Here is a 25,558-nt window from a genome sequence, read left to right on the forward strand (position 1 = left end):
GCCCACTGAGCTTTCCCTCTTTTACAGAAGGAAAAATCCTGCGGAATTCTGTTAATGAAGTATAAATAGTTCCTGGTTATACATCATTAATTCAAATTAATCATTTAATTGGCGGTTGATTAGAGGGATGGAAGTAGTTCTGACCCTAGATTGAAGAAGTGCTTGTGTACATCCAGGTATGAAGGTTGCCTCAAGGGTGGTTAGATGACGTAGTTTTAATTAATTAAAAAAAAAAAAGGCAGAAAGTGATGGAATGCACAGTAATAATTTCTGAGGTGGAGGGGTTTTTTGCCAAGATCAAATGGCAGAATACCCATCCTGTTGGAAGTGGGGAGGGACTGTGGACACTCCTATTTCCAGGTTGTCTCAGGCTGTCCCTTGAACCCGTGACAGCCACCTTCCCTGGTGGAGCAGTGCTGTGCTGCTTCCAGCAGGGATTCAAGGAAAACTCAGCAGTGGAACCTTTCTGAGCCAAGCCCAGGCTGGCATTGCAGCTGAGTGAAAAGAACTGTCCTCCTCGTGTGAAGGGAGGGAAAGATGATTGAATTTAACCACTACACTTGCTGGCATCATAGCTGGGATGAGGAATTACAGGATTGGATCTAAAAGGACAGGCTTTAGATTTTTTTCCCTTCAGGTGAGCTGGAGTTTGCAGCTCTAGAAAATCCTGCTGGCTTTTAGCATTCCACTTGATGTTTTGGTTCCAAATCCTGCACTTAGGCTGGGGTTTTTTGGCTGTTTTTGTGTATCACACTCTTTTGTAATCACTTGGATTTTTTCTGAGGAAGAGGGAAGAAGTCTCTAAGGTTCTGACATTGCACATTGTACATGAGAAATCCACAGAGTGTACAAGCAAATTGCTGAAGTTCACAGATTGTTTAAGCCATGTCAAGGCATTGCTCTGTTCAGAAGGGTTCAGGACATAAAATAATGCTGTTTATTCCAGAGGAGCCAGGGATAACATTACCAGACTGGGTTGGCAGCCTCCAGGCTCTTCATTGCTGGGTTAAAATTCAAACCAGGTTTGGATTCCAGTGTGTTCCCATTTCTGATGGTGGGCTAATGACTGCATTATTCCTACACGGGTGACAACAAAACTGCAGGAGATTGCAGCTCATGAGCTGAATGCAATCAGGTGGCCAGAAATTACAAAGAGAGGGGTCTCAAATTTAACATGAGGAAATGGGTAAGTGAGAAATCCAAAGCATTCTCTAGTGACTTGCACTAAATGAGTAAATTATACTTGCAAAATCGAGCACTGAAGCTGGAGATTTCTGTTTAGAGGACCTATTTTTTAAACTTAGCTGTGTTTGCTGTTCATTGCTCAAATCCCACTGCCCCTGGACAGTGGGAATGTGCTGTTGGCATAATGTCTCTAGAGGCTGGAGGGAGAGGACATCCCAGTCTACTGGGACAGGCTGTGGCCTTGAGACACCTTCCCATCCCAGGATACACTCCAGGGAAGATCATTAAATTTCCAAAATTTGGGTTATTTACAGTCCTCATTTGGAAAACTTGCTCACTTTCTTTTTGGAAAGCTTGGCCACCTGCTGTGTGCACAGGTTCAGCTCCTTTTCCTTGGAAAAAGCAAAAAATATTCCCTGTCCCTGAGCAAACTGAGGAACAACCAACAGCACTGCCTGAGGTTTTTGAAAAACCAGAGGAAACCCAGAGCTCCAGGGGAGACTCTGAGTCCTTTTGCTCTCAAGCTCCTCAGTGGACCTTGGATCTGCCAGCATGTGCAGAAACACTTCAGAAAACACCCACAACATCTAAGTTTCATCTCCAAATGCAGATTAGACTGGAGCAGGGAGAACAAGACCCATGTCCATCCCTACTTTCATTAGAAAGGAGCTGGATAAAAGCTTTCACAAGATTTAAAATGTTCCTCTGAAAAGGCTGGACAATAAACCCACATCATGCTCCCCAGATGTTTGTGGAGCAACATTCATAACATTGAGTTAACCCCAGTGCCACAGCAGATAAAAACTCATGATGCACTGGGCTTTTGCTGTAGTGCTTTGAGCAGTCATCAGGTTTGCCTTGATGAACGCTCAGAAATTATGGCTCATCATTTATTTTTCCCTCTTTCTGTGGGGTAATGAAGAGGTGAATAATCCTTCTCATTTCTCTGTGTTCCAACAGGAGGGATATTCGAAACTGTGGAAAATGAACCTGTTAATATTGAAGAATTGGCGTTCAAGTTTGCTGTCAGCAACATTAATAGAAACAGAACACTGATGCCTAATACCACATTAACCTATGACATCCAGAGAATTAACCTTTTCGATAGTTTTGAAGCCTCAAGGAGAGGTAATTATCTCAATTACTGTGTCAGTTGCATACATGGTTTGTACCTTATACCTTTCCCCAGCCTGATCTCCTGTTCTGCTCTGCCTCTATCGTGTGTACCAACAGTAATATAAAATTAATGTTTCAAAGGTGTTTGAACTAAGAATCAAGCTGAGCTCGGAGCTGTCATGTGCTTTCTGAGTAAACCCCTATGCCCTGTCTGCTGCTAGGAGCCCCAGATGGCAGGAGGCAAGTCCAAGCCAGTTTTCTTTCCAAAACATACATTTGCCACCTGGAATTCTGCAGAAAAATGATCACGGACTCACAGGAAGCACAGTGGGTTGTCACAACCCATAACTAGCACAGATACCCATTATTGGTAAATTATTTCTACTGCATTTTAAAGACCAGAGGCCAGTACCCTCCTGCCCTGAAATATTAATGCTCAGTGCCCTGGAGACAGAAATAAGTTTCCCTGTTATAAACAAGTGTAAGAATTGGAGTGGTCAAGTTTGGAATTTTTTTGCCTCATCTTGTTTTTTTCCTGAGAAGGAAAATTACAGCCCAATTTATTCCCATGACTTGCAGGCCAAAACAGAAAGGGGTAATGAGTCACAACTTTCCTTAAGCTCCATGGGTTCCTTGGCCTCTAGGAAGCAAGTTCAAAGTTTGATAAAAGGTTACGAAGAGCAGCCTAGTTCCTGGAAACAGATTTGCCAGAAGGGTGGAAAATGAAAATACCTCACTTCAGAAACCAAGCTGGTGAGCTGTCACCTTTCAAACATCTACACTACCAAATTTTCCTTGTGCTACTTCAGTTTCTTAGTGAGAGTGGAGAAAAGGAGAATTTCAAAGAACACCAAAAATGGCATTTTTTACATTCTTTTTCAGTTATCAGGTACATGCTGGAGCTACATGCTATAGAACCCGAAGCATGGTGGATTTATAATCTATATAATCCAGGCTGATACGGGATTTCAGATTCCCTGTAGAGTGAGAATCTCTTCTGTGTCTGTTGTGAAAGTGCCTTCTCCATTTAATATGTAGGAAGTTGTCAATCTACATGCAAGAAACTCACACAGACAGCAGTAATTTCTTCTTGTCATGAATTATTGACGTTTTTTATGGAATTTGCATGTTAAAACCTGTGATCCTTTGGAAAGGCTTCTGAATTAAATCTGGAAAGCCTGTGCACTTCATGCTGTCTGGAAACGCTCATTTGTAGAATGGAAACAGAAAATAATTGATTTTCTGTCATATTCTATTACAGTCAGAGAGGTAAATAGGAATTTAAACAATCTCAGCTCATTGTGGAAGTTGGTGTATTTAATGTTTCACTCAAAAGGAGTCATTTCTAAACTTCCCACTGTCTCAAAGAGAGCAGCCCTGCAGCGCAGGGCAGGGCTTCCTCCCAGCCGGGAGCCTTGTTAAAAACACTGGCAGTAAATTTTACCAGTGGACAGAAATAACTGTATTGCTTCATCTCCTGTCTGTCAGCCTGCAAAGACATGGGAGAGAAAGAAAAAGGCAAGGAGAGCTCCAAGCAGGGTTCTTCACAAGGAGAAGGAAGCCTTTGTTGATGTGTTTGGCTGATTTGGAGGAGTATAAAATGTCAGAGTGTGTGGGTTCTTTATTTCCCTGTGCTGTTACCAAGGGCTTCAGGCATTCCTACCTGCTTTGTAAACACAGATTATGGAGAGCAGAGAATTGTGGTGCCCTTTGCTGCTCTGTCCCTACAGCAGCCTGAAATTAGAGCAGCTCACACAGGTGGAAAGGTGCCAGTCCCAGGGGATCCATGGAGAGCCTGCTGTGGCTCCAGGGGTGTATTACCTGACACTCTGCCGTGGAACTTCCTTCCTGTGACATTCGCTTGGCAGCCTGAGAGCTCCTGCTTCCTCCAGGATAAAGCCATTCTGAGAAAGGCACTTCAGGAATCCATGTGATCTGCAAGGACATGAGTAGAGAAGGTTTTACTTGTAGGAAGCAAGGTCAAGGATATAAAGCTCATCAGTAAAGCCATTTTCAGAACCACAATCAAACTAGAATCACTGAGGTTGGAAAAGATCTCTGAGCCCATCAAGTCTGAGCTGTGCCCGATAACCACCTTGTCCCCAGCCCAGAGCACTGAGTGCCACCTCCAGGGCTGGGCACTCCAAACCTCCCTGGGCAGCCCCTGACAATGCTTAGCAAACCCTTCCATGGGGAAATTCTCCTGCCACACAAGCCAAACCTCCCCTGGCCCAGCCTGAGGCTTTCCCTCTTATCCTGTCCCTGTTCCTGGGAGCAGAGCCCAACCCCTCCGGCTGTCCCCTCCTGTCAGGAGTTGTGCAGAGCCACAAGGTCCCCCTGAGCCTCCTTTTCTCCAGGCTGAGCCCCTTCCCAGCTCCCTCAGCCTCTCCCTTTACCCTGTAAATCTCCCCTGAACCCCTCAGGAACCGCCGGCACATCTCCCAGTGGGTCTGGGAGCAGCGCCATGTGCTGCTCTCACTTTGGAGTGATGGGGTTGGCTGGAGGGTAAAAGCTCTCAGTGAGCATCCCCGGGTCGCTGTTGCTGTTGCCCACTAAGACCCCCCTGTCCCCGCTGTCCCCAGCCTGTGACCAGCTGGCGCTGGGCGTGGCGGCGCTCTTCGGGCCAGCGCACAGCTCGTCGGTCAGCGCCGTGCAGTCCATCTGCAACGCCCTGGAGGTGCCGCACATCCAGACCCGCTGGAAGCACCCCACCGTGGACAACAGGGACGCCTTCTACATCAACCTCTACCCCGACTACGCCGCCATCAGCAGGGCCGTCCTGGACCTCGTGCTCTACTACAACTGGAAGATCGTCACCGTGGTGTACGAGGACAGCACAGGTGAGTGGCGCTGGGCTGCAGGCTCAGCCAGGCCCTGCGGTGGCTCACTCTGCCATGCCCTCAGCGCTTTTCCTGGCTTACAGGAGAAAAACCCTGTCCTGCTGCTGCCATGGCTTCTGGAAAGCTGCTCACTTCACCAGACCTCGGGAAGGAGCCCCTGGGGTTGGAATAGTCAATCCCGTTTTGCTTCCTGGTTGTGGAACCCATAACAGAGCTTCAAACTGATCCCAGGATCCCACTGGAATCTGGAGATCGCCCAGTCCAACCCCCCTGCCATGTCAGGGTCACCTGGAGCAGGTGACACGGAGCTCTCCAAGTGGGTTTGGGATGTCTCCAGAGATGAAGACTCCAGGCCCTCCCTGGGCAGCTGTTCCAGGGCTCTGCCCCCTCCATGGCCAGCAGTTCTTCCTCAGGTTGAGGTGGAACTTGTTGTGTTTCAGTTCATGGCCCCTGCTCCTCATCCTGTCACTGGCAGAGCCTGGCACCATCCTCTGACAGCCTTTGGGGATATTTGTGTGGGTTGATGGGGTATTTGTGTGTATTGATAGGATATTTGTGTGGGTTGATGGATCCCCTCTCAGCCTTCCCCTCCCCACACCGACCAGGCCCAGCTCCCACAGCCTCTCCTCACAAGAGAGGTTCTCCAGACCCCTTATCCTCTCTGTGGCCCCCACTGGACATTGTCCAGTAGCTCCTGGATACATCTTCCAGACAGAATAGAAACAAGGAGAGGTCTTTTACAGCCCAGCCCATAGCCAAATTGGAATTCCAAAACATCAAGTGCTGTGTACCTGCTCAGCTACAAGGATGCCTGATATTAAAGAGATTTCATTTGCAGAGGTGTTTACAAAGTAAATTAATCATCAATCATCATATTAACTCACAGTCAGGAAAGTAAACATGTCAACTTTGATCAGTATAAATAGTCTTTGGATTTGGGGTTAGAGTGATGCCATTTAACTCAATCTCTTTTATTTCTCATCCCTAATGTTTGACATCCTTTCACTACAAGAAATAAAAACATCCTGTCCAGGTTGGATGGGGCTCAGAGCACCCTGGTCTCATGGGAGGTGTCCCTGGTCTCACGGGAGGTGTCCCTGGTCTCACGGGAGGTGTCCCTGCCCAGGGCAGGGGGTGGCACTGGATGGGCTCAGGGGGTCAGGCTTTTGCCATGTCCTCCAGAAAAACAGCTGCAGTTTCTTCTGCTGCTGCTTTGGTTTCTCCAGGACACCACACCTGGGCTCCATCTCCATTTGGTGTGGCAGCAGGAAGCATTGGGAAGTGCAAAGTCCCAGTCTGATGTGAGCAAAGGAGATATTTTAAGGCACACAGTAATTTCTTCCCCTCAAATGAGAGGGGGGTGGGCTGGCAAATCCTTTGGGTTTTTTAGCTTTTCACCACACTTGCACTCAAGTACTTTTTTTGCTGGGAGGACAAACACCAGTTCCCAGTGCAAGGTGTGGATGAGATGAAGGCTTCCATGAATGCCGGACTCCTCCTCCCAAATCACAGTTTCCCTCCTGGAGCTGCTGTCCCAGGGCCCTGCAGCCAGGAGTGAGCCCTGGGTACATTCCCCAGCCAGGTGACACCACCTCCTTTGTCAGTGAGGGCTGGGAGCCCATTCCCAGCATAATCTGCTCCAGTGGGTTACTGTTCCTTAGCTGGCTCCTGGCCAGGCCCAGATCCCAGTGTGTGCAGCACTTCCAGCTGAGTGCTCATAATGTTTCCTATTCTCTGTTGATTCTTGGTTCTTGAAAACCTGCGAGGAACAAGCCTGGCCCTGTGGGCGGGGGGAGGGCAGCTTTTCCCCAGGCCCTCCGCTCAGCAAGCCCTGAGAACCTCGGGGGGAGGAGGGAGCTTTGTCTTGCCTTGGATGTGCCACTCAACCAGGGCCATTCACACCCCACACAAATATTATCCCCACTCTCAGCAGGAGAGGCAAGAGTTCCTTAATTTTAATAATTTGTTTGGTTTTTGTTCAAGAAGTGCTCCTTGCCTGTGTTCTCTCTCTCTATATGCATATTTTTAAGGCAGCCTTTTACTTCCCCTCAGCAGGAGATCAGGATTTTTTTGTGGGTGAATTGCATTTGTGGGTAATGAGAGGCTGTAATCACACACCTCAAAGAGCTCTTAACTCTCTTCCCTGGGTTTTGGAGGCAGTGCAAATTACACAGGAGTGCTGAATTAGCCAGTGGAACTGCACTGTGTTTAAACACTTGGACAAGGCTCTGGCTCAGCTCCACGGACTTCAGCTAAGGCATGTAAAGCTGTGCCAGCTGAACACCGAGCTGGAGAAATCACCTGTGTTTGAGGATGTGGAGCTGCATCTCAAAAGACTCTGTAAGACCTCACAGCTGCTGAGTGGCATCAGGCAGGAAAGTTAGGAGGAGGTTCCCTCAGTTTTATCTTCTTGCTGATTGGTACTGGAATAATAATGAGCTGCACAGGAAGAAGCCTTGTTTGCTTTTTATGCCTCAGTTTAAACATACCACAATATGTTTATATTGTATTACACTAATGCAAACACGCCCTGTAGTCAACCAGTTAAAAGCACCTTTCAAAATATTTATATGTCGAAGCCAAGTATAAACATGGGAATGAAAAACTTTAACAATATTAGCTAGGAAGCTGGCAAACATGGAGCTAGCAATTATCCTTAGGGAGTGTGGAGTGTGAGAGACCCTGTTTAGCTGACAATAAATCCCCGTGGCACGGGATGGTGATTGTGTCATTGCCTGTCACTTTTCAGGTCTAATTCGCCTGCAGGAGCTCATCAAAGCCCCTTCCAGATACAACATTAAAATCAAAATCCGCCAGCTGCCCTCTGGGAACAAGGATGCCAGGCCCCTGCTGAAGGAAATGAAGAAGGGCAAGGAGTTCTACGTGATATTCGATTGCTCACACGAGACAGCAGCGGAAATCCTCAAGCAGGTACCGGGGGTGGGGGGCAGAACTCCAGTGAGCTTTGCACCCTGAAATCTGGCAGCTCTCTGATTCCTCTGGCTGGGAGCACGACAACCCACGCACTCCCCAGCCCGGCCCAGGGGCTCCTGATGCAGGGACAGAAGTCACAACAAAAGGTGCAGCAGCCCAGGACTCCCCAGAGCCACCGATATCCCCAGAGAGCCCCTCGTGTATCCCGCAGGAGCAAACAGGCTTTTCCTCCTGACATTCCACCTTCTGCCTGACTAGGGACATCATTTCTTGTGTTTCAGCTTGTCCTGCTTTAATCAGCAGAGGTTTTATTTCTTTCCCAATTAAAAAATATAAACAGGCAGAATCAGAAGAAAAACTATCCTTTAAAACAACGAGAGGGGTTGTGCAAGGGTGGCCCAGCCTGAGTGCGAAATTTGGGCAGCCACAGCAGGCAAGGACAAACACAGGCTGACACTAATGGGCTGGGACATTCCCAGGGGCACACAGGGAGTGGTGGGAATTAGAATTTACTGGTGTCACTTGCTGTATATTCCTTGAAAATCAAAGTCTAAAGCACAATGTGTTGACCTGCAGGAAACAGCTCCATACATTTTGGGGCATACCCTTCTTGCTGCCCATGCAGGGATGAGGGATGAGTTACTGCTTCTCCTGCCAGTCAGTCTGATGGGATACCCTGATCCCAGAAAACCACCAGAGAGCTTCCACTGAGTAAAGGCCCATAAAGGTCCTTTTCTGTTCCCATCACAGAATGTTTTACTGAAATATTTTACTTCTGCAGAGCAGCTTTTTGTGCCAAAATTGGTAAGGACAGTCACTGCATTTGTGGAGCCTGGAATCTTCCTGTCCAGGCTAGAGAAACTTGGGGCTTGCAGAATCCCAGGTCAGCTGCAGCACACAATTCCTGTGAGCCTGTAGGGTGAGATTTCCTGCTCTCGGGAATCTGTCCTGCACTAGATGTTGGGATCTTCTCAGTGTGAAAGATTTGAGGTACAGGAGTGGGGAGGGCACTGTAGCAGCACTGGTTGGGCAGGGGGAGTGGGCTGTGCCCCCACTCTGCTCCTTGCAAGGCTGCCCAAAAGCATTCTGGCTGCTCCAAAAGGAGGTTTGTGGGGGAAGAGTTATGTTGCCAACACAGATTTTGAAGGGCCAGCAGGATGGAGGTGCAGATGTCTGACACTCTGCAGGAGGCACAAAGCTTCCAGCATGTCAGGCTGAGTATGAAAAAAAAACCCAAAAACAAAACCTGGGTGTCAAAAGAGGAGGAGGGAGTGCTGAAAGATGCACTAAAGCAGGGCAAAGCAGCAGAAAAGTTTGTGTGGGATATGGATCAGGCAGACAAGTGACAGGCTGCAGATACAGATAATGCTCTCCAGTGCCTGAAGAACTGGGGGAAGGAGGGGGAATGAGTGTGGGAGAAAACAGGAAAATTGAGAGAGGTACACCTGCGGGTCAGCGCTGTGGGAGAGGAAACAACATAAATATAGGCTAGAAAGAAAGGGAAAATGGCTTTTCTGAGAGCTTGTTCTGTGGCTGAGCGTAGATACTGGCAGCAATAACTCAGGGGCTGAGTTCCTCCCTGCCAGAGACAGCTGTGAAATGTGCAGGCGTGGAGGGCTCTGGATTCCTGTGGGACTCCCCTGATTGCAGGTTACAGGAAGAGCCCAGTTCACCTCCCCATCCCTGCGCTCACAAACCCCTCTGTCACTTTGCCCTGCATGGAAGAAAGATACCAAACACTGGAGAAATCATTTCAATGAAACTCTAGGATATCAGTAGAGAATATTCTTGACTTGGCAAACAATTCACTAGACATCACAGGAAAAAAAGATGTTAAATTATGTAAGATTTCTAACAGGAGCAGGAGTCAGGGGCACCTGAAGCTGTCCCCAAGGCAACTCTTTCTTGTCTGTTCACTGTATTTAGTAATGTAGTAGGTGCTTAGTAGCCCATGGAGCAGGGAGGGGGCACCAGCCCTGGCACTGCTTGTTACCCAGGGAGGGAAGTGCCCAAATCTCCTCTGGGAGCAGAAGGATTAGCCCAGGATTAGCTGGAGCCGTGCTGGCAATGTGTGTACCAGGGACCCCTTCACTCGCCTCCTCCAGCCTCTGCTTTACAAAACAGCACAAAAGACAGATTTCTTCTCTAATTTCTGCTTATTTATGGCTTCCACTAAAACCCCATCAAGCCACGCTTCCTTGTGTGCACAACAAGAACAGGTGAATCAATAACCTAATTCAGCCAGAATACAGAGCCTGCACACAGCTGAACAAGCGTTCTCTGACCGCCCACGCTTCCCCTGCTCTCTGACATGCTTGGAGTATTTGGTGGACAGAGGGTTGGTGCTCTGTCTGCATTAGACGAGCACTCCCCGAGTAAATGAAATGTGGCTCTTGCAAATTGCCATCTGTTTTATGCACAAATCCTGCAACTCATCCTGCACTGCTCAGGCTGATGCTGCCTTTTGTACGAGGAACTTAGCTGGAGAGGTCGAGTTGTGCTCAGTCCCCAGTTTGTGCTAACCAGGAGTGAACGCAGATTTCACTGCTAGGCAAACTCATCTCTCAGCAAGGACATCTCTGCTAACCTTAAATCACCTACTCCTTGCTTCACACCCCCAAAATACATTGGAGGAAGTGTGCTGTATATTTAATCAGGTGTAAGGCTCTCACAGAGCATCGTGTAGAGACGATGTGACAGACAACGGAAAGGATCATTAATTCAGTTCTTCCCGAAGGCTGGAAAACCAGGTGTCACCATGGAGTACATTCCTGGTACAGTAGTAGAAGTGAGAATAAAAAACTGCAGCTCCTGACTGTGCTCCTTCGAGGAACCTGGCAGGTAGGCTGGAGCCCACTCCCTGCTAAGAAAAGGCAGGATCAGCTCTGTTCCCACTTCCATGGGAGAAAGAGCAGTGGCAGATTCCCCAAGTGCCCCCATGTGGATGAGAAGCGGGGATGGACTGGCCTTGGAAAACAGCAGGGCAAATTAATTGGAAAATGAAATGTATTTAATGGTCATTAAATTAAATAATAGCTGGAGTGAGGGAAACGCAGAGTGAAAGCAAGCACAGGATTTGGTGCAGCTCCCACTAATGCACTTGCTCATCGTTCCAGTTCCAGCCCGCCTCGAAGGCAGGCTGACAATGGATCTAAATGAGGCAGGGAGTTTTTTACAAGTTGAACAAATGCAAGTTAAAGCTGGGATGTGATTCACGCCAGGAACAGGGCACCCAAAAGAGATTTTTAGACATAAGAGAGTATTTTTATCCAGTCTCTGTCAGCTCGCCATATATAATTTGACCACTGATCCTCTTTTGGATTCGCTTCGTGGTTCGTGACCCACAGCTGAAAGTGCACAGCTGCATAGGACAAGGCCCAGGCTCCTGATCTGGAACGGATAATTAGAGATGGAAGTGTCTTTATCTCCCATTGTCCAACCATATCTGAGTTTGGCTGAAGAACAAATGTTATACAGGGAAGGCTGGGCAGGAGATGTACAAGGAGAATATCTGAGGTTGATTTCCCTAGTTTACATTCATGTGAGCTCCACTGTAAGTAAAAGCTATTATTATTTAAATAGGACATTTGTATCAGGTGCATAATTATTTACATAATTACATGCAAAGTTATTTAGATGGAATGTGCAGTGAAGCCTCATCCCAGTTTCCAGTGGGCAGGCACACAGAGATGTTGCCTTCCCCTCTCTCTCCTGGGCTGCCTCTCTCTTTCAGGTCCCCTGCTATGTGGGAAGCTTTGCCAGGTGCTTCAGGGCTGTCCCAGCCTGAAATCCATCCTTGGTCCAAGCAGGCTCTTGTTGTCCTGCCCGTGGGAGCTGCTGGGAGCTGCTTTCCTGTGTTTGCTGTGCCGCAAACTCTCAGCAGAAGAGCCCTGGGAACTCCTGTTTACACTCACAGGAGCATCCAGGGAATTAAGGCTTGGGAGTTATTGATGCTTTGGGATGTCCAGCGTGATTCTCAGCATTCCTCTTGCTTTTGCTTTGATTTGATTCCACCTCCTGTTTTCCTGCATCAGAGCATTAAATCATCCTGCAGTGCAAATTTGGCTTAGCAGCCATATTATCCTTAAACTTAAATAATTATAGCAAAGTCTGTTTGATCCTCGAATAAAAAGCCCCTGTTTAGTATCTAATGCACATGTCACAGGCATGTCAAAGTGCTAAATAGCTGTTAGCTAATTATCATCCTTAATGACTGAGACAGGAGAGGACAACCAGTTGAGGCTGTTCTTGCCAGGAACTTTGTTTCTGTTTGTTGTGGGGCTTGGGGGTTTTGCTTTGGGCATTTCTTGTGCCTTGTTTTGTGGTGGTTTTGCTTTAAAGAACAACAAAAAAAAATCCCATAAAAATCCCATAGATTTGGCACCACCTTCGCCAAACCACAGAAATCCAATGGCTTCAGGGAGGGGGACTGAGTCCAGCCAGGTCATCTAGGAAACAGCACACACAAGTTCCCCTGGATGCAGCCCTGTGTTGTTATCTATGCATAAACAGGGAAGGAACAGCATCCCCCAGCTTATTCTACAGGTAACAAAAGAGCTCCAAGAAACACAATAGAAGAGGATTAATAAAACCAGAAATAAAAAAGGCAATTTTGATGTGTAAATCCAGTGGAGCATTTCAAAGAAATTGTTGCCTTCTGGCTTGAGTTTTAGTGGCTGGAAACGGATCAGTTGTTTGCGATTAACACTGAGCTGGTTTTATTATCTGCTGCAGCTCAGAAAGTTCAGGGGTTTCTTTCTCCCTTTCTTTTTTTTTTCTTTTTTTTTTTTTTGTCTATGTGAGGAATTGGCGTAGACAATCACTCAACTGATGTTCAGAGGCTTCTGCCAAGAAAGGGAATTTTGGCCAGCCAAATCCCACTATTTCCCCCTGCCTTTCAGCTATTCAGGCACTCCAAAAACCATCCTAAAAGGGTATTAATAACAGAACCTTACACTGCTGTGATCAGGACTGAGCAGAAGTTAACCTTGGTCTGTGTTGCTGTTGTGGCAATGAATTCCTCAGCAGCTTCCCAGTTTATAATTCCTCCTCCTCCTCCCAAGATCCCAGAGAGAGCAGAATTCTCCCGTGCTGGCGAGAGCATGTGGGGACGTGAGGACAAGTGGAGGAAGGCTGCAGGAAGGCTGTGGAGCAGCCAGTTCCCCACACACCCTGGGGGGTTATGAAAGCATTCCCACTGATTCTGCAAACATTCCCACTCATTTTAGGGAGGACTGAGGGATTAAAGCACATCCTTCAGGAGCTGTCCTGCAGCACAAGGCCTGGGAAGGAAAACCTCGTCCTCCTCTGCCCAAGGTGGCCATCAGTGTCCATTTAGACCTCAGAAAGGTCAATCCAGCCCAAAGTTTCTTCCATCCCAGCTGTTTTGGCACCCTTCTGCTGACCCACATTCCCCAGTGGAACAAAGGGCACTTAGAGAAATTTCCTTCTTTCTGTTTTCCTCCTTTACCCCTTGCCCCTCACCAGTGTCCTGGTCTCACCCGGCAGCAGAATACAAAAACCTGCCCCTAGACACTTCTCCCTACAAACTGTGTTGTCTGCTAATAAATTCCTTTTTAACACTTCCAGACTGCAGACGAAAGGATTTTAAAAATCAGCATCTTGTTATCTCCAGTAATTTTTCTTGTCTTGGAGGTTTTGCAATCTTTAATCTCTTTCCTGAGCAGAGGTGACAAACACACCATTTAAATACAACAGGATATTTTTGGCTCCTAAAGAAAAATGTGGGGTTTATTGCAATCAAGCTCTCATGACCTGTGATGTGTTTTACCCTTGCTTTTCAAAGGCACTGCAGCACACTGGGAGCTGTCAGAGTAAAGTACCTTCACCTTTCCATCTCTTTCAGATTCTCTCCATGGGAATGATGACAGAATACTACCACTACTTTTTTACAACACTGGTAAGGAACACTATAAACATCTGGGAGGGAATTTCCTCTGTGTCAGAAAAGACAACTAAATTTTCCCCTTTTTCTAGGAGATCTTTTTTGCCATTGGTCAAGGAAACCGCTGGACAATGGGTGCTAACACTCCTTAGGAATGTCAGGACCCACAATATCTTAAGAAAGGTGTTTGGTCCCAATTCTGGGGCTGGCTAACATTTTAATACAGTGAAAGTTAATTGTAGTATGCTGATTAATGAGAAACCATCAGTACAGATGGGCCAGAATGAAACAAAATAAAGAGTGAATGGTTTTGCACTGTGGGCAGTGCTGGTTCATCACTATTTAATTGTTCCATTTACTTATAAAAACACAAAATCACTAACGGATAAAAGCACTCAGGAAATGTTATAATATTCTTTTCCTGACCTGTGAATGCCAGGCTCTGGAGCACATGGAGCCTGCATGCACTGACATATCCATCCCACAGCCTGGCAGAGCTGCCTGGGGAGGCACGGCAGGGGAAAATGGGATTCACAGGCAGCCAAAGCGCAGCGCTCGCCTCGTCTCTCGGAATTTTCCTCCCCTGAGCTTAGAAAGAAGCTCGACGCTGGCCAGCTAATTCCTCATGTCGGCCTGTCAGAGCTGCAGCACTGCTGTAAATTAAAATGTGCAGGTTGCTTGCAAAGCAGTTCTGCTGTGGGGAACTGATCTTTTCGTTCCCAGAAGCAGATGTGTGGTCTGTCACCCACCTCACATAGCTCAGTCAGGTTTCAAACGGGCGCCAGGGTGGGCACAGGGAAAAGCCCCACAGTTTCCTTTCGAAACGGTTTTGTTTGTGTTCTTGTGGCGCCGTAGGACCTGTTTGCACTGGACCTGGAGCCCTACAGGTACAGCGGGGTGAACATGACGGGCTTCCGGCTGCTCAACATCGAGAACCCGCAGGTGTCCTCCGTGGTGGACAAGTGGTCCATGGAGCGGCTGCAGGCGCCGCCCCGGCCCGAGTCGGGGCTCCGCGACGGCACCATGACGGTGAGTGAGCAGTCCCGCGGGGAGGGGTAGCACAGGGACAACTCCCCACGGCGCCATCCTTCGTGCCACTGCTGTCACAGCCTGAAGTGCTGCCCCGCTTCTCCCAGCGCCTGCTGCGCCGTGCAGCGGAAAACACAGCGGGAAACGGAACCGCCCCAGCGGGGCGGGGTTTGTGACCCGCAGGGGCAGGTGCCACACCTTGGGAAGGGAGCAGCATTCTCACATGGGTGGTGGCCTCTCTCCTCGTTTCCATCTCTAGAGAAACTACGGCTTTTGAGACGCAATTCAAAGATAGATGAAAGGAATCATCAGCCCGGGGAATCAGGATATTCCCCAGCATCCCCAAGGAGGAAAGGAAAGAACAGGGACGGTTACATAGACAACACGACTCCATTCAGTTTGGCAGGGTGAAGGGTCACCATCTCTTTGCAGTATGAGATAATGGATCTCATGGACTGAGTGGAGCTCGAAGCGATAAGAAATGCACTTCATTGCAGATGATTGCAGGGAAAATTGGAAATGTCCTAACATCCTGAGGAGAAATGCTTTAAGCGTGCTGTCCCTGGCATTGCACACACTGGTGCTGCTTTGGGCATTGCCACTGTGCTCACTCGTACCCAAAGCAGGGAGAAAGCTGTCCCTGGGAATTCCTGATGGGAATTCCCACAGAAATCCCCCAAACACAACACTGGGAAAAGCAAAGTTTTCACCACTCTTGTGCTGTCCTTGGTGTCCCTGACTGTTGCCCTCTCCTCTGCATCTTCAGAATGTCAGTGTCCTTGATGCTCTGGCACAGCAGCGAGGGAAGCCTCTCCCTCCCTACCGGGCTCATTTCAATATTCCCAGCAGCTTCTGCTGCTGCCCACTTTGATGGAGAGCTGCACCACTGCTGCATTTCATTTGACAGTCAGGCTGTGACAGGCGGCACAGTGCGCAGAGATCAGCACTGTATGTCCTGTTATTAACTCAGGATTTATCCCTCCTGGTTCATGCTCTGCTGTTTGCCCTGAAAGCAGCCTGTGGGAAGTCAGCAGGCACAAGCAAGGCAGCTCTGAGTTCACGTCCTGCTGGATGCCCAAACTGCACCCAGAGGCAGAGCTGGTCTAATGAGACCTCTGACTTTCTTTGCAGTGGTTTAAGCAGCACACAAAAATCAGAAAAACAAGTTCCAGGACTGACTCTGAGTCTCCTCCTGACATAAAAGCACAGAAATCAGGGAGAGGTGATTGACTTTGGAAAATGAGGTGACCTGTTGCACCCTACAACCCTAAAGAGAGGCACAGTGAGAGGAGAAGTGACAAGCCAAGGGAGGTGGCACAAGCTCCCTGCTGCTGCACAAAGGAGGGATGAGTGACAAGTGGCACAAGGACAGGACTGAGCAGCCAGGCCTGCCAGTGCTGCAGACACTGGGGACACACCGTGTGGTCAGGGCAAAGCATCAGCGCTCCCAGACAGAGCACAGCGAGGACAGAGGAGCTTTCTCACCAAGAATCTCCTCCCAGGGTCTCTGGGCCTGGGACACAGGCAGAGCCAGTAAAATCCAGTCCTGAGGGCCCAGTCCAGTGTAAAAACTGAGGTCTGCTGACATGGATGGGAAAATTTCCATAAGTTTTGAAGGATTTGGGGTCAGCCTGGGGCCAGCACACTCATTCCCTGAGAGTGCTTGGAGCTGTCTGTTGTGAGATGCGTTGTAGTGAGAGCAGCTGGTATTGTCTGCTCCTGCTTGACTCATCACTCACAATGTTTTCTGATCTCACAATTTGCTCCCATTGTGCAGCATTATTTTGGGCAGATTCTGACAAGCACATCAAGACCAGTTCCTTTTCTGCACTATCTTAAGATTAGTCCTTAAACTCAGATACATTTGAGCAAAACCCTCCAATACTGGTAACACTGATGCTGTTGTAATTTACTCAAGTAAATGGCACAGACAAAGAAACAAATGTATTAATTTCCCAGAGGAATTGCATGGAAAAGAAATAGAAACTGATCAGCTCTGTAGTTCCTATAAAGGAGTCGAGTTTCTCATCTGCAGAATTACTGCCTTTTTATTCAGTCCCCTGGTTAATTATTCATTAGGTTTACCTGAAAGGTAATTTGTGCAGCATCATTAAGGGAGACACAGCCATTCCCACCTCAGTGCGAGAGCACTGAAGCCCAGTGCGAGCAAAGGTGAGACTTTTCTGAAGAGACAAAGTGGGACAGAGTGTGTGATCTCAGTTTGAGGCCGTGCCTTTAAACCCCCAAACCCACTCTCAAAAGAAACACAGATGCACAAAGAGCACCCAGTAATTTTGGTATCTGAATCTATGTGGTAATTTTCAAGGATCTCAGTGCTGTAGTGGGAAGTGAGATGTGTGAGTCCAAGTTAATCCCCCCAAAACACACCTCCGAAGGACATTTCCCCTCTCTCTAGCACACCACTGCACACATTTGTGCCAAAAGCCAGGGTCCTCAAGGGCAGTGGGCATGTGGAGGCAGCAGATACCTGGCAGTGGGCAGTGGGATGTGTTCCAGGTGACCAGTGGGATTGGCTTCCCTGGATAGCAGGGCCAGCCTGATCTGCTGGGAAGGCAGCAATCCCACAAATGCCATGAGAAGAGTAGCTCAGACACCTGGGACATCTTAAAACCCCTCTCCAGCCTGCCTGGGACCCCCTGACCTCCCTAGAGCTACCCGGTGTAGTTTCCCTGCCAGTGCTGAGCACACTCCCAGATTCGTGTGAGGAGCTGGATTTTGCTGCTCCTCAGGCACTGCTCCTGAGCCAGGAGAGCCCAGGAGAGGCCTCCCTCAGGGCAGTGCTGGAGGAGGCTCTCACAGGGCTGTGTCTCTGCAGACGGACGCCGCGCTGATGTACGACGCCGTGTACATGGTGGCAGTGGCCTCCCAGCGAGCCTCCCAGATGACGGTCAGCTCCCTGCAGTGCCACCGCCACAAGCCCTGGCGCTTCGGGCCCAGGTTCATGAACCTCATCAAAGAGGCAAGTGCACAGCCCCTGCCCCTGCTGCCTGCCACCCTTCCTCTCCTCCTGCCCTCCTGCTCCTTGCCGTGCTCCTGTTTCTGGCACTCACGGGGTAAATTCTCCTCACTGCCACAGCAAAACCCCTGGCTCTGCCTTCCACTGAGCTGCTAAACCCTGGGTGTGGCACAGGCTCAGACTAAAGCACTCTAAGACCTCCCAGGTTTATTTAGTTAATGTTTGTTGTGGATGTTGATAATTTCTAAAAATATGGGGTAACTACAGCAGTTGTTCTGGAAATTGAAAGAAAAGTGAGTCTGCAGCTGTGTCCTTGCTTCCCTGTGTAATTCCAGTTGTTTTGCAGATTGTTTGATCAGTGATCAATACCCAGAAAACATTGCAGCCAGTATTTCTAAAGAAGGAAATTGCTTCCTGGAGCAATGCTCTGTCTTACAAGAATTCATGACTGAGCTTGATCCAGAGATGTCCTAAAAATATGCATTTGAGTTGAAATGCCTTCACTCGTTCAAAAGCCCCAGTTTTATTTTGATTTTCAAATGGAAACCTTTCCTTTGGGGAAGTGTGGAAATGAAAATTGGAAATTACGTGGAGTGTCCCACATATGTTTTACTTCTTCCTCTCCTCAGTCCCTGCATTTGAATAGTTATAATGAAACTGAAAGTTAAGAAAAGACTTTGTATCAGTGAATGCCCCCGCAGTGATGCTCTTCTTTTGGGGGATGCTGAGTATAAAACTAAGGCTTCCTGAAGCCTAAACCAGAATACTTTGCCCAAGAGTAGCAGATGTACCCCAGCAGATCAGTTCAGAGCCTGGACCTTGACACAGCTCTCATTTATCATGGACAAGCAGCTTCTCTTGCATGGAGTGAGATATGGGAGCTAATTACTGATGGCCTTGCAAACAGTCTCTCAGGGTCAGTAAAACACTGATTTAAATACTCTGAGAGTCTTATCTTCCTGTGTCTGATGCAGAAAAAAAAAAAAAAAAAAAAAAAAAAAAAAAAAAAAAAAAAAAAAAAAAGTGGTTCTTAAAAGCAGAGGAGAAGGTTTAATAAGAATAAGACCATATTGCATTTCCTGTAAAGCCCAAAACACGAGTTGGAAACAAATAGCAAATACATTTGGACCTCCCTAGATCGTGTTAGGGTCTGGTTTGTTGAACAGGGACAGAGGAACTTTATAATTAAGAAGCAGTAAATAGGTGTGGAGAAAATCAAGTCAAGGAGGCAGAGAGATAGCTTGGGCCCACATAGGTAGAATTTAATTTTCCTGTTTTGTGATGTGGTACTGACATTCAGTGAAGGCATTTTACAGACTGATCTAAAGACAAATATTCAGTACTCCAGTCTAAATAAACCACTTTCAGGCAAAGAATTTGCCTGCAGTGATTCCTGCAGATGCTGGAGTTAACAAGTGCTTCAGTGGCTCCCTGGTGAGTTTTTGCATTTTATTTTGGTGGTGAAAAGAACTGAGGTCACCTCATTTGCTTTGTGGGCCAGCCTATGAAGTGTCTGGGCTCAAGGCTCTGCAGCAGCCCATTAGGGAGTTTTTAATGAACAGTGGATCCTTGTCAGAAGCTGTGTCTCAGTGACCCAGTGCCATCCACAGCTGAAGGATGTTCTCATCTTTGAGCCCTTCTGGAGGCATTGGCAGGGAGTGCCCCTTACCCTGCTCAGAGGGAAAAGGAGGTGGTTGTCTGTCTGCAGAGGGGGAACGGGGACAGAAAGGATGATCCCACCTTTCCTGAAGGAAAAATGGGCGTAAACATGGAATATGTTTAGAATTGAATGATCAAGTTCTGCTCATGTCCCCTCTAAAGCACAAGGCCCCAGATTGTTTTTCAATTATCATCGAAACCAGTGTGAGCTCCCCTTGTTCAAATCCAGCCACAATTAAAAGAACAACTGCAGAGAGAAGGATAGAGACGCAGATTGGACTCTGAGCGACTGCTAAATGTCCTCAAGCAAAATCCCAGAGAAAAGTCTCAGAGACTGAAAGAGATCTGAAGAAATTTCCGTTCCTGCTGTGCTTCTGACAAGATCCATGCCGAGCACTGAGACCAGGAGCGGAGCCATCCATCTGCATTCAGTACTGGAAGGAGAAGGAACTGGAGGTTTTTCGTTACAGTAAAAGGAGAAATTAAATTATGACAGAAGAGAAAGCAATCCCTCTGCAGAGGTATCCATCAGTTTGTTCTGTGTCTGATTGGCAGCATCTCCAAACACAGGAGCACAAAGAATCTCGTAAGGGAACAGAACATTTCTGTTGTTTCATGGTCTTTGATTACTCCCAGAGTCAGTCTGTCAGAGTGTTTTCACGGGGCTCCAACCCTGCAGAGTGGAACAAATGGAAAGGAGAGAGCAGTACAAGAGCCTGATGCCAGAAGAGGCAGGAAATCCCCACTGCCCTGCACTCTGAGAGAGGGGATGTGCGGCAGCACTGAAATCTTTGTGCAATGAGAAGATGGGACAAGATGACAACACTGTGCTCCAAAACATGAAATAAAATCTCTCGTGCTGCATCTTTTTCATTGCATTTTAGCACTGAGCCAGTGACAGGGTCTGTGGGTGCTGGCTGGATTTATCCTCTGGGCTCTGGTGCTGCAATATTCAGTTACATCAAACTGAAACAGTCGTTTACTTTGGTAGGGCTTCTCTCGCCAGATCATTTAATATTAACACTTGAACCACTCCCACTAAAACAATCTTTTTTCCTTGTTTCACTTTTCATAAACTTCACTTCTAGTCCATGAAGTGCATTTCTGCTGTGAGCCTATTACTGGCTGTTACTTTAACCTGAAAGCTCTTAATTAGGAGAGCAAACAAAGCAAGTGCCTGACCTGCATCCCACGGTGCTTTATTAGGAAATAAAGCTCAGCTTCCCAAGAAGACAGCGAGGCTGAGGGTAATGTCAATAGGCATTCTTATTCTGAAATCAAATTTCAGGTGGAAAAACACTTATTTATGGAATTATCTATGCCCAGATGGCAAAGTAATTTCAGGATTGCATGCTGAGAATAAACACATATCGAATTGATGAGAATTGATAGAAAATTATCTGCAAGGCACTGATACTGTGATATCCAAAATCAAAACAAGCTGTTTGACAAGGAGATTACATATACTTTCTTCCATTCTGTTTTCAGTTCATCAAATGCTACCTGGGCAGTAGATTTGCTTATAAACAACAAGCAAGAACTAATATAGAGTGAATTTATCTGAAAATATGGAGGATGTTTTGATATTTGCTTCACAAAACATTTTTCAGGACGTATTTAATGTATCCAGGCTCACTCAAACACATTGCACAGGTTACATTTTCCATGCTCACATGTCCAGTCTAATCCCCTGCTCCAGCCCTGGAAAAGGCACCTTTCTGCTTCTCACTGCATTTCCAGTGCTGCTCAGAGAAAGCCCAGGACTTTTCCTGGACCCCTTCCAAGCAAAGAGGCTGTGGAGCATCATAATTCTCAGTTTATCTCCATAGATAAGGCCCTGTGCTGGCGAGAGCTGAAATTCTCTTTATTCCATCAGTTATGCCAGATTTGGAGCAGGATAATGGCCAAGTCATCCCCTAACTCACTGCATTCCATAATCCTGGGGGATCTCTGTTAATAAGAGGATTAATTGTGAGAGCTGACAAGTTGATGTGTGGCTCATCACACACAATTTCCACTCCAAGGAGAAGCAATATCACTGTCTCTTCAATCTGGCAGCTCTCTCTACAATTCCAATAAAGCAAGGGCTTTCCCTTCCAAAAGGAAAGAAAACCAAAGGAAAATTAAACTGTTCTTGGTCAGTAGCATTTTGGCAATGATTATTATTATTATCATCATCATCATCATCATCATTATTTTCATAATTATAGTGGTATTGTCATTTATGGCCTTGGGAGCTTTTGTTACCTGAAAGTGACCTGAGGTGTTCTGAGCATTGTAGGTTTAGGTGTTCCTAGGTTTTTAAATTTTTCATTCAAGTGTCAGGTACGACCAAAGCCCTCATCAGAAATTTGGGAATATCGGTTCCTTCACCCCTGTAGTTAATTAGGAATGTACATAAAATCAATAACTGATGTTCATTTTGCCTAGGAACTTCTGATAATAAATAAACAGATTATAACCCCAAGAATTAAATATATATACCATGGGTCAAAATGAACCCATGACAAAACAGAGTAGGCAGGAAAATATTCTTATCTCCAATTAGAATTCAGTCCAGCTTCTGAGTGTACTCCTCCCACAGTGAACAGTCCAGGTGACTGACTTCTGACCAAACTCCCATGAAAGCTAGAGAAAAACCCAGACAATTGCTTGCCTTGAGGGAAAAGTTTCCAAATTTTCAAGTTACACTTAAACAGCAGGAGAAAGAAAAAAAAAAAAAAAAGAGGGAGAGAATAAAAAATACAGGTCTGTTCTACAAAACAAAGAACTGACTCTGGTCTGTTTGGGGAATTTCTCGAGGCAGTTTGGACACCACTCCCAAGGGTGCACAGTGTGGGGTTGTTTGGGTCTGTGCAGGGCCAGGGGCTGGGCTGGGTGATCCCTGGGGCTCCCTTCCCACTCAGGACATTGCAGAATGCTGTGATAGGTCTGGAAGCAGCTGAACTGATTGATTCTGGGATTGAACTGCTGGTTGGCTCTGGCTGGAGTGGAGGCTGCTGCATTGATCCAAGGTGGTGAAGTGGAAATTGATACAGAGACCGTTTGATGGATGGGAATTGATAAAACTCCTCTGGAGTGTTTGACCTTGGAGGCTGAGTCAGCTCTGTTCTCCTGTTGTTGTCATTTCCCATCAATCTATTGATATGGATTGTAACTGGAATATTTAACCCCAGAGTTCAGCTTGTGCTGTCCCCACAGTCCTCAATCTGTTCCAGCAGTGAAAGCAGGGAGTCTCACAGTGAAAGCAGGGAATTTCACAGTGAAAGCAGGGGGTTTCACAGCTCTCTTCAGGTTGCTTTGTGTATTTTGGCTGTGGCAGGTGCCTGCCAGCCTCTGAAGGTGGCTGGAGCTGTGTCTGTGACCTGTTCTGTCCACTCCTTCTCCAGGCTTAGTAAGAAAGGGTCTGAGCAGCTGCTCACAGTGATGCTCTTTGATCAATTACCTGATCAGGTTCCAGTTCAGCTTTTATGATGTCCTGTAACACTCAATGTGTCACCAGAAACATAAAAATTGCCATAAATCCTGTGTGTGAAAGCATGAAATCAGTCTCTGTGATAAACACACGTGCAGCTCCTGACTTTTCAGGAAGTTCTGCTTCATTTCAGTTTGTTAATTAACAAGAACTCTGCATGTGCTGCTCTCTCTGTTTTGCTTTAGAAGCAATAAAATCAAAATCAGAAATTAATTTTAGAATTCAGATGGTATCTGGAGCGTGTTCCTCACCATTAGGGTTTAAAATCCCATCAGCATTTAACCCTTCTGAGGAACCCTCCCTGGCTCCTGTTTATGCTGAAGTCACATTTGGATCATTATTGGTGGTCTGGGTGGGACTGAAGTTGGACAAAGGCCCTTGGCACTCCTCTGTACTCACAATTTAGGCAGCTTGTAATGCCTTTCCCTCCCTCTAGTGCAGAGGTAGAAGCACCAAAGCCTGTTTGGAGAAGTGAGCTGCATTTCACTGGAGAACTCTCTTTTCCACAGGAGTGGAGGTGCAGGCTCCTGCTGCCAGTTCCCAACACAGCGTGCTGGGTGTTTATTCAGGATCAGCCCCCGTTAGCAGGGAAGCTGAGCGCAGGATGTGTGAGCAACAAACGGGAGCATCTCCCAGGAGAAACTGATCCCTAATGAGCAGATTTTATAAAGGGTTCCACCTCGATGAGCAAGACAGGGGGGCACATCAGAGGAATAAAAAGACAGGCTGGAAAAAGGGATCCTAGAGGTTGAAATTCATCCCTATGTGTCCCCCTGCTATCTTGATTATAGCAGCATAATAAGTCAGTAATAAATAACCCTGCAAGTGCTGCCCTGTTTACAGCAGAGACTCACGTTTACTCCCAAATCATTAAGATGGAAACTCTCACAGCAAATTTGTTGCATTAATGCTTTTCCATTCTTATGTTACTTAAGTGCCTTTCAAATTCCAAATGCACCAGATTTGCCTGAGACACGGGGTGAGAACTCCCCCTCATCTGAGATCAAATCCTGCAGATTCAGGGCTGCAATTCAGATTAAACAGGGAGGGAAGACACCAGTCTGTAAGTGTGGTGATTTTTAATGCAGCTTTACTTCTGTGCTCTGTCTCCAATAAATTAAATGAGGCAAGGAACGATGTGTGGTGGAAAAGCTTGTAATTTAAAATTATATGGCTGACACACACAAAGGAACAATGCCATCATTTATCGGCAGCTCTCCTTGTATCTCTGACAAATTAAATCTAATGGGGGACATCCCAAAAATAGATTATCAAAGTTGTCTGCACTCTGAAACCCGTCACTTTGTTTTATGGATAAGCACCAGCTTTGGGGACAAAATGGGGTGGGAGGGAGGGAGATCTCATTCGAAGGCAAACGGGCTGGGTGGGAGGCTCACGAGATACAGGAGGCTGAAACTGTGGACAAAATTTGTCCTTGCCCTTGATCCTTCTCCCTAAAGAAGGGGTCCCCAGCACAGGGAATGCTCCTGGCTGTGCAGGACAAAGCCAGGCCCTGGTGCCCATGTTTAAAACAAGGATTAGGATTCACTGGGTTAGGCTGGAACAGGGGAAGTGCTGCTTGGACCAGACCTGTTCCTCTGTGACTCCTGTGCTGTCCTTCCCCTGGGTGTGACATTCCATGGCCTCACCCTGCAAAGCTTTCAGGGGGTCTCTATGACTGGCTGGGCTGCTCCTGGAAGCTCCAAGGCCCAGCCCCACAGCTTGGACTGAGCAGACCTCTTTTTTTAGTTCCTTAGTGAATTCTTGTGCAGTGCAGAACTGCCCTGGCTTTGGGCATGTGCAATTCTCCCTTTCTCTTTAGTCAGTCTATATTTTTTCATCAGTACCAGACGTATGTAAACCAATCTATGTAAACTGTCACCGACTGGTGCCTGGTTGCAAAACACAAAGCATATCAGAAAGAAACTAAACAACAACAACCAGAGGTTTTGTCAGAGTAGCAAAGCCACAGGTGCTTTTCAAACCCCCAAATTTGGCAGTGATTCGGCGCTGTGGTGTATTTAAATTGCAGCTCTTGTTGTGGGGTCAGAGAGGCTCCTGCTGGGTGCCACAGGCAGGGTGTGTTTGTGTTCCCAGGCACGGTGGGAGGGCCTCACCGGGCGCATCACCTTCAACAAAACCGACGGGCTCCGGAAGGACTTCGACCTGGACATCATCAGCCTCAAGGAGGAAGGCACGGAAAAGGTAAGCAGGGCTTTTGTAAAAAAACATGGTAGAAAGTTAATTTGACAAGGACAATGTTCCTCAGCTTGAATCTCCTGTGACTGGGGTAAAAAACCCCCCTACTCTCAAGTGATTTGAGTCAGAGTTAAAGCAGAGCTGCTAAGATTGGGTTTTTATTTTACTGTGCATTTTGAGGCATGAGAGAGGAATGTGGGGCAGGCAATACTTATCTAATGGAAAGAATCATTTTTAGT

The 25,558-nt window shown here is 47.1% G+C and overlaps 1 protein-coding gene across 1 annotated transcript in view; it reads left to right on the plus strand.

Moving 5' to 3' along the window:
* GRIK1 (glutamate ionotropic receptor kainate type subunit 1) overlaps positions 1–25,558 on the plus strand; it is a 102,303-nt gene that overhangs the window by 47,061 nt on the left and 29,684 nt on the right. The window contains exons 2-8 of the mRNA XM_063419358.1: positions 2,146–2,313; positions 4,884–5,141; positions 7,891–8,072; positions 13,942–13,995; positions 14,836–15,009; positions 17,846–17,989; positions 25,218–25,325. Of these exons, the coding sequence (XP_063275428.1) occupies positions 2,146–2,313; positions 4,884–5,141; positions 7,891–8,072; positions 13,942–13,995; positions 14,836–15,009; positions 17,846–17,989; positions 25,218–25,325 (1,088 nt within the window). The remainder of the gene's footprint in view (positions 1–2,145; positions 2,314–4,883; positions 5,142–7,890; positions 8,073–13,941; positions 13,996–14,835; positions 15,010–17,845; positions 17,990–25,217; positions 25,326–25,558) is intronic.

This window comes from Prinia subflava, chromosome 25 (genome assembly GCF_021018805.1).
Source record: "Prinia subflava isolate CZ2003 ecotype Zambia chromosome 25, Cam_Psub_1.2, whole genome shotgun sequence".
Lineage (NCBI taxonomy): Eukaryota > Metazoa > Chordata > Aves > Passeriformes > Cisticolidae > Prinia > Prinia subflava.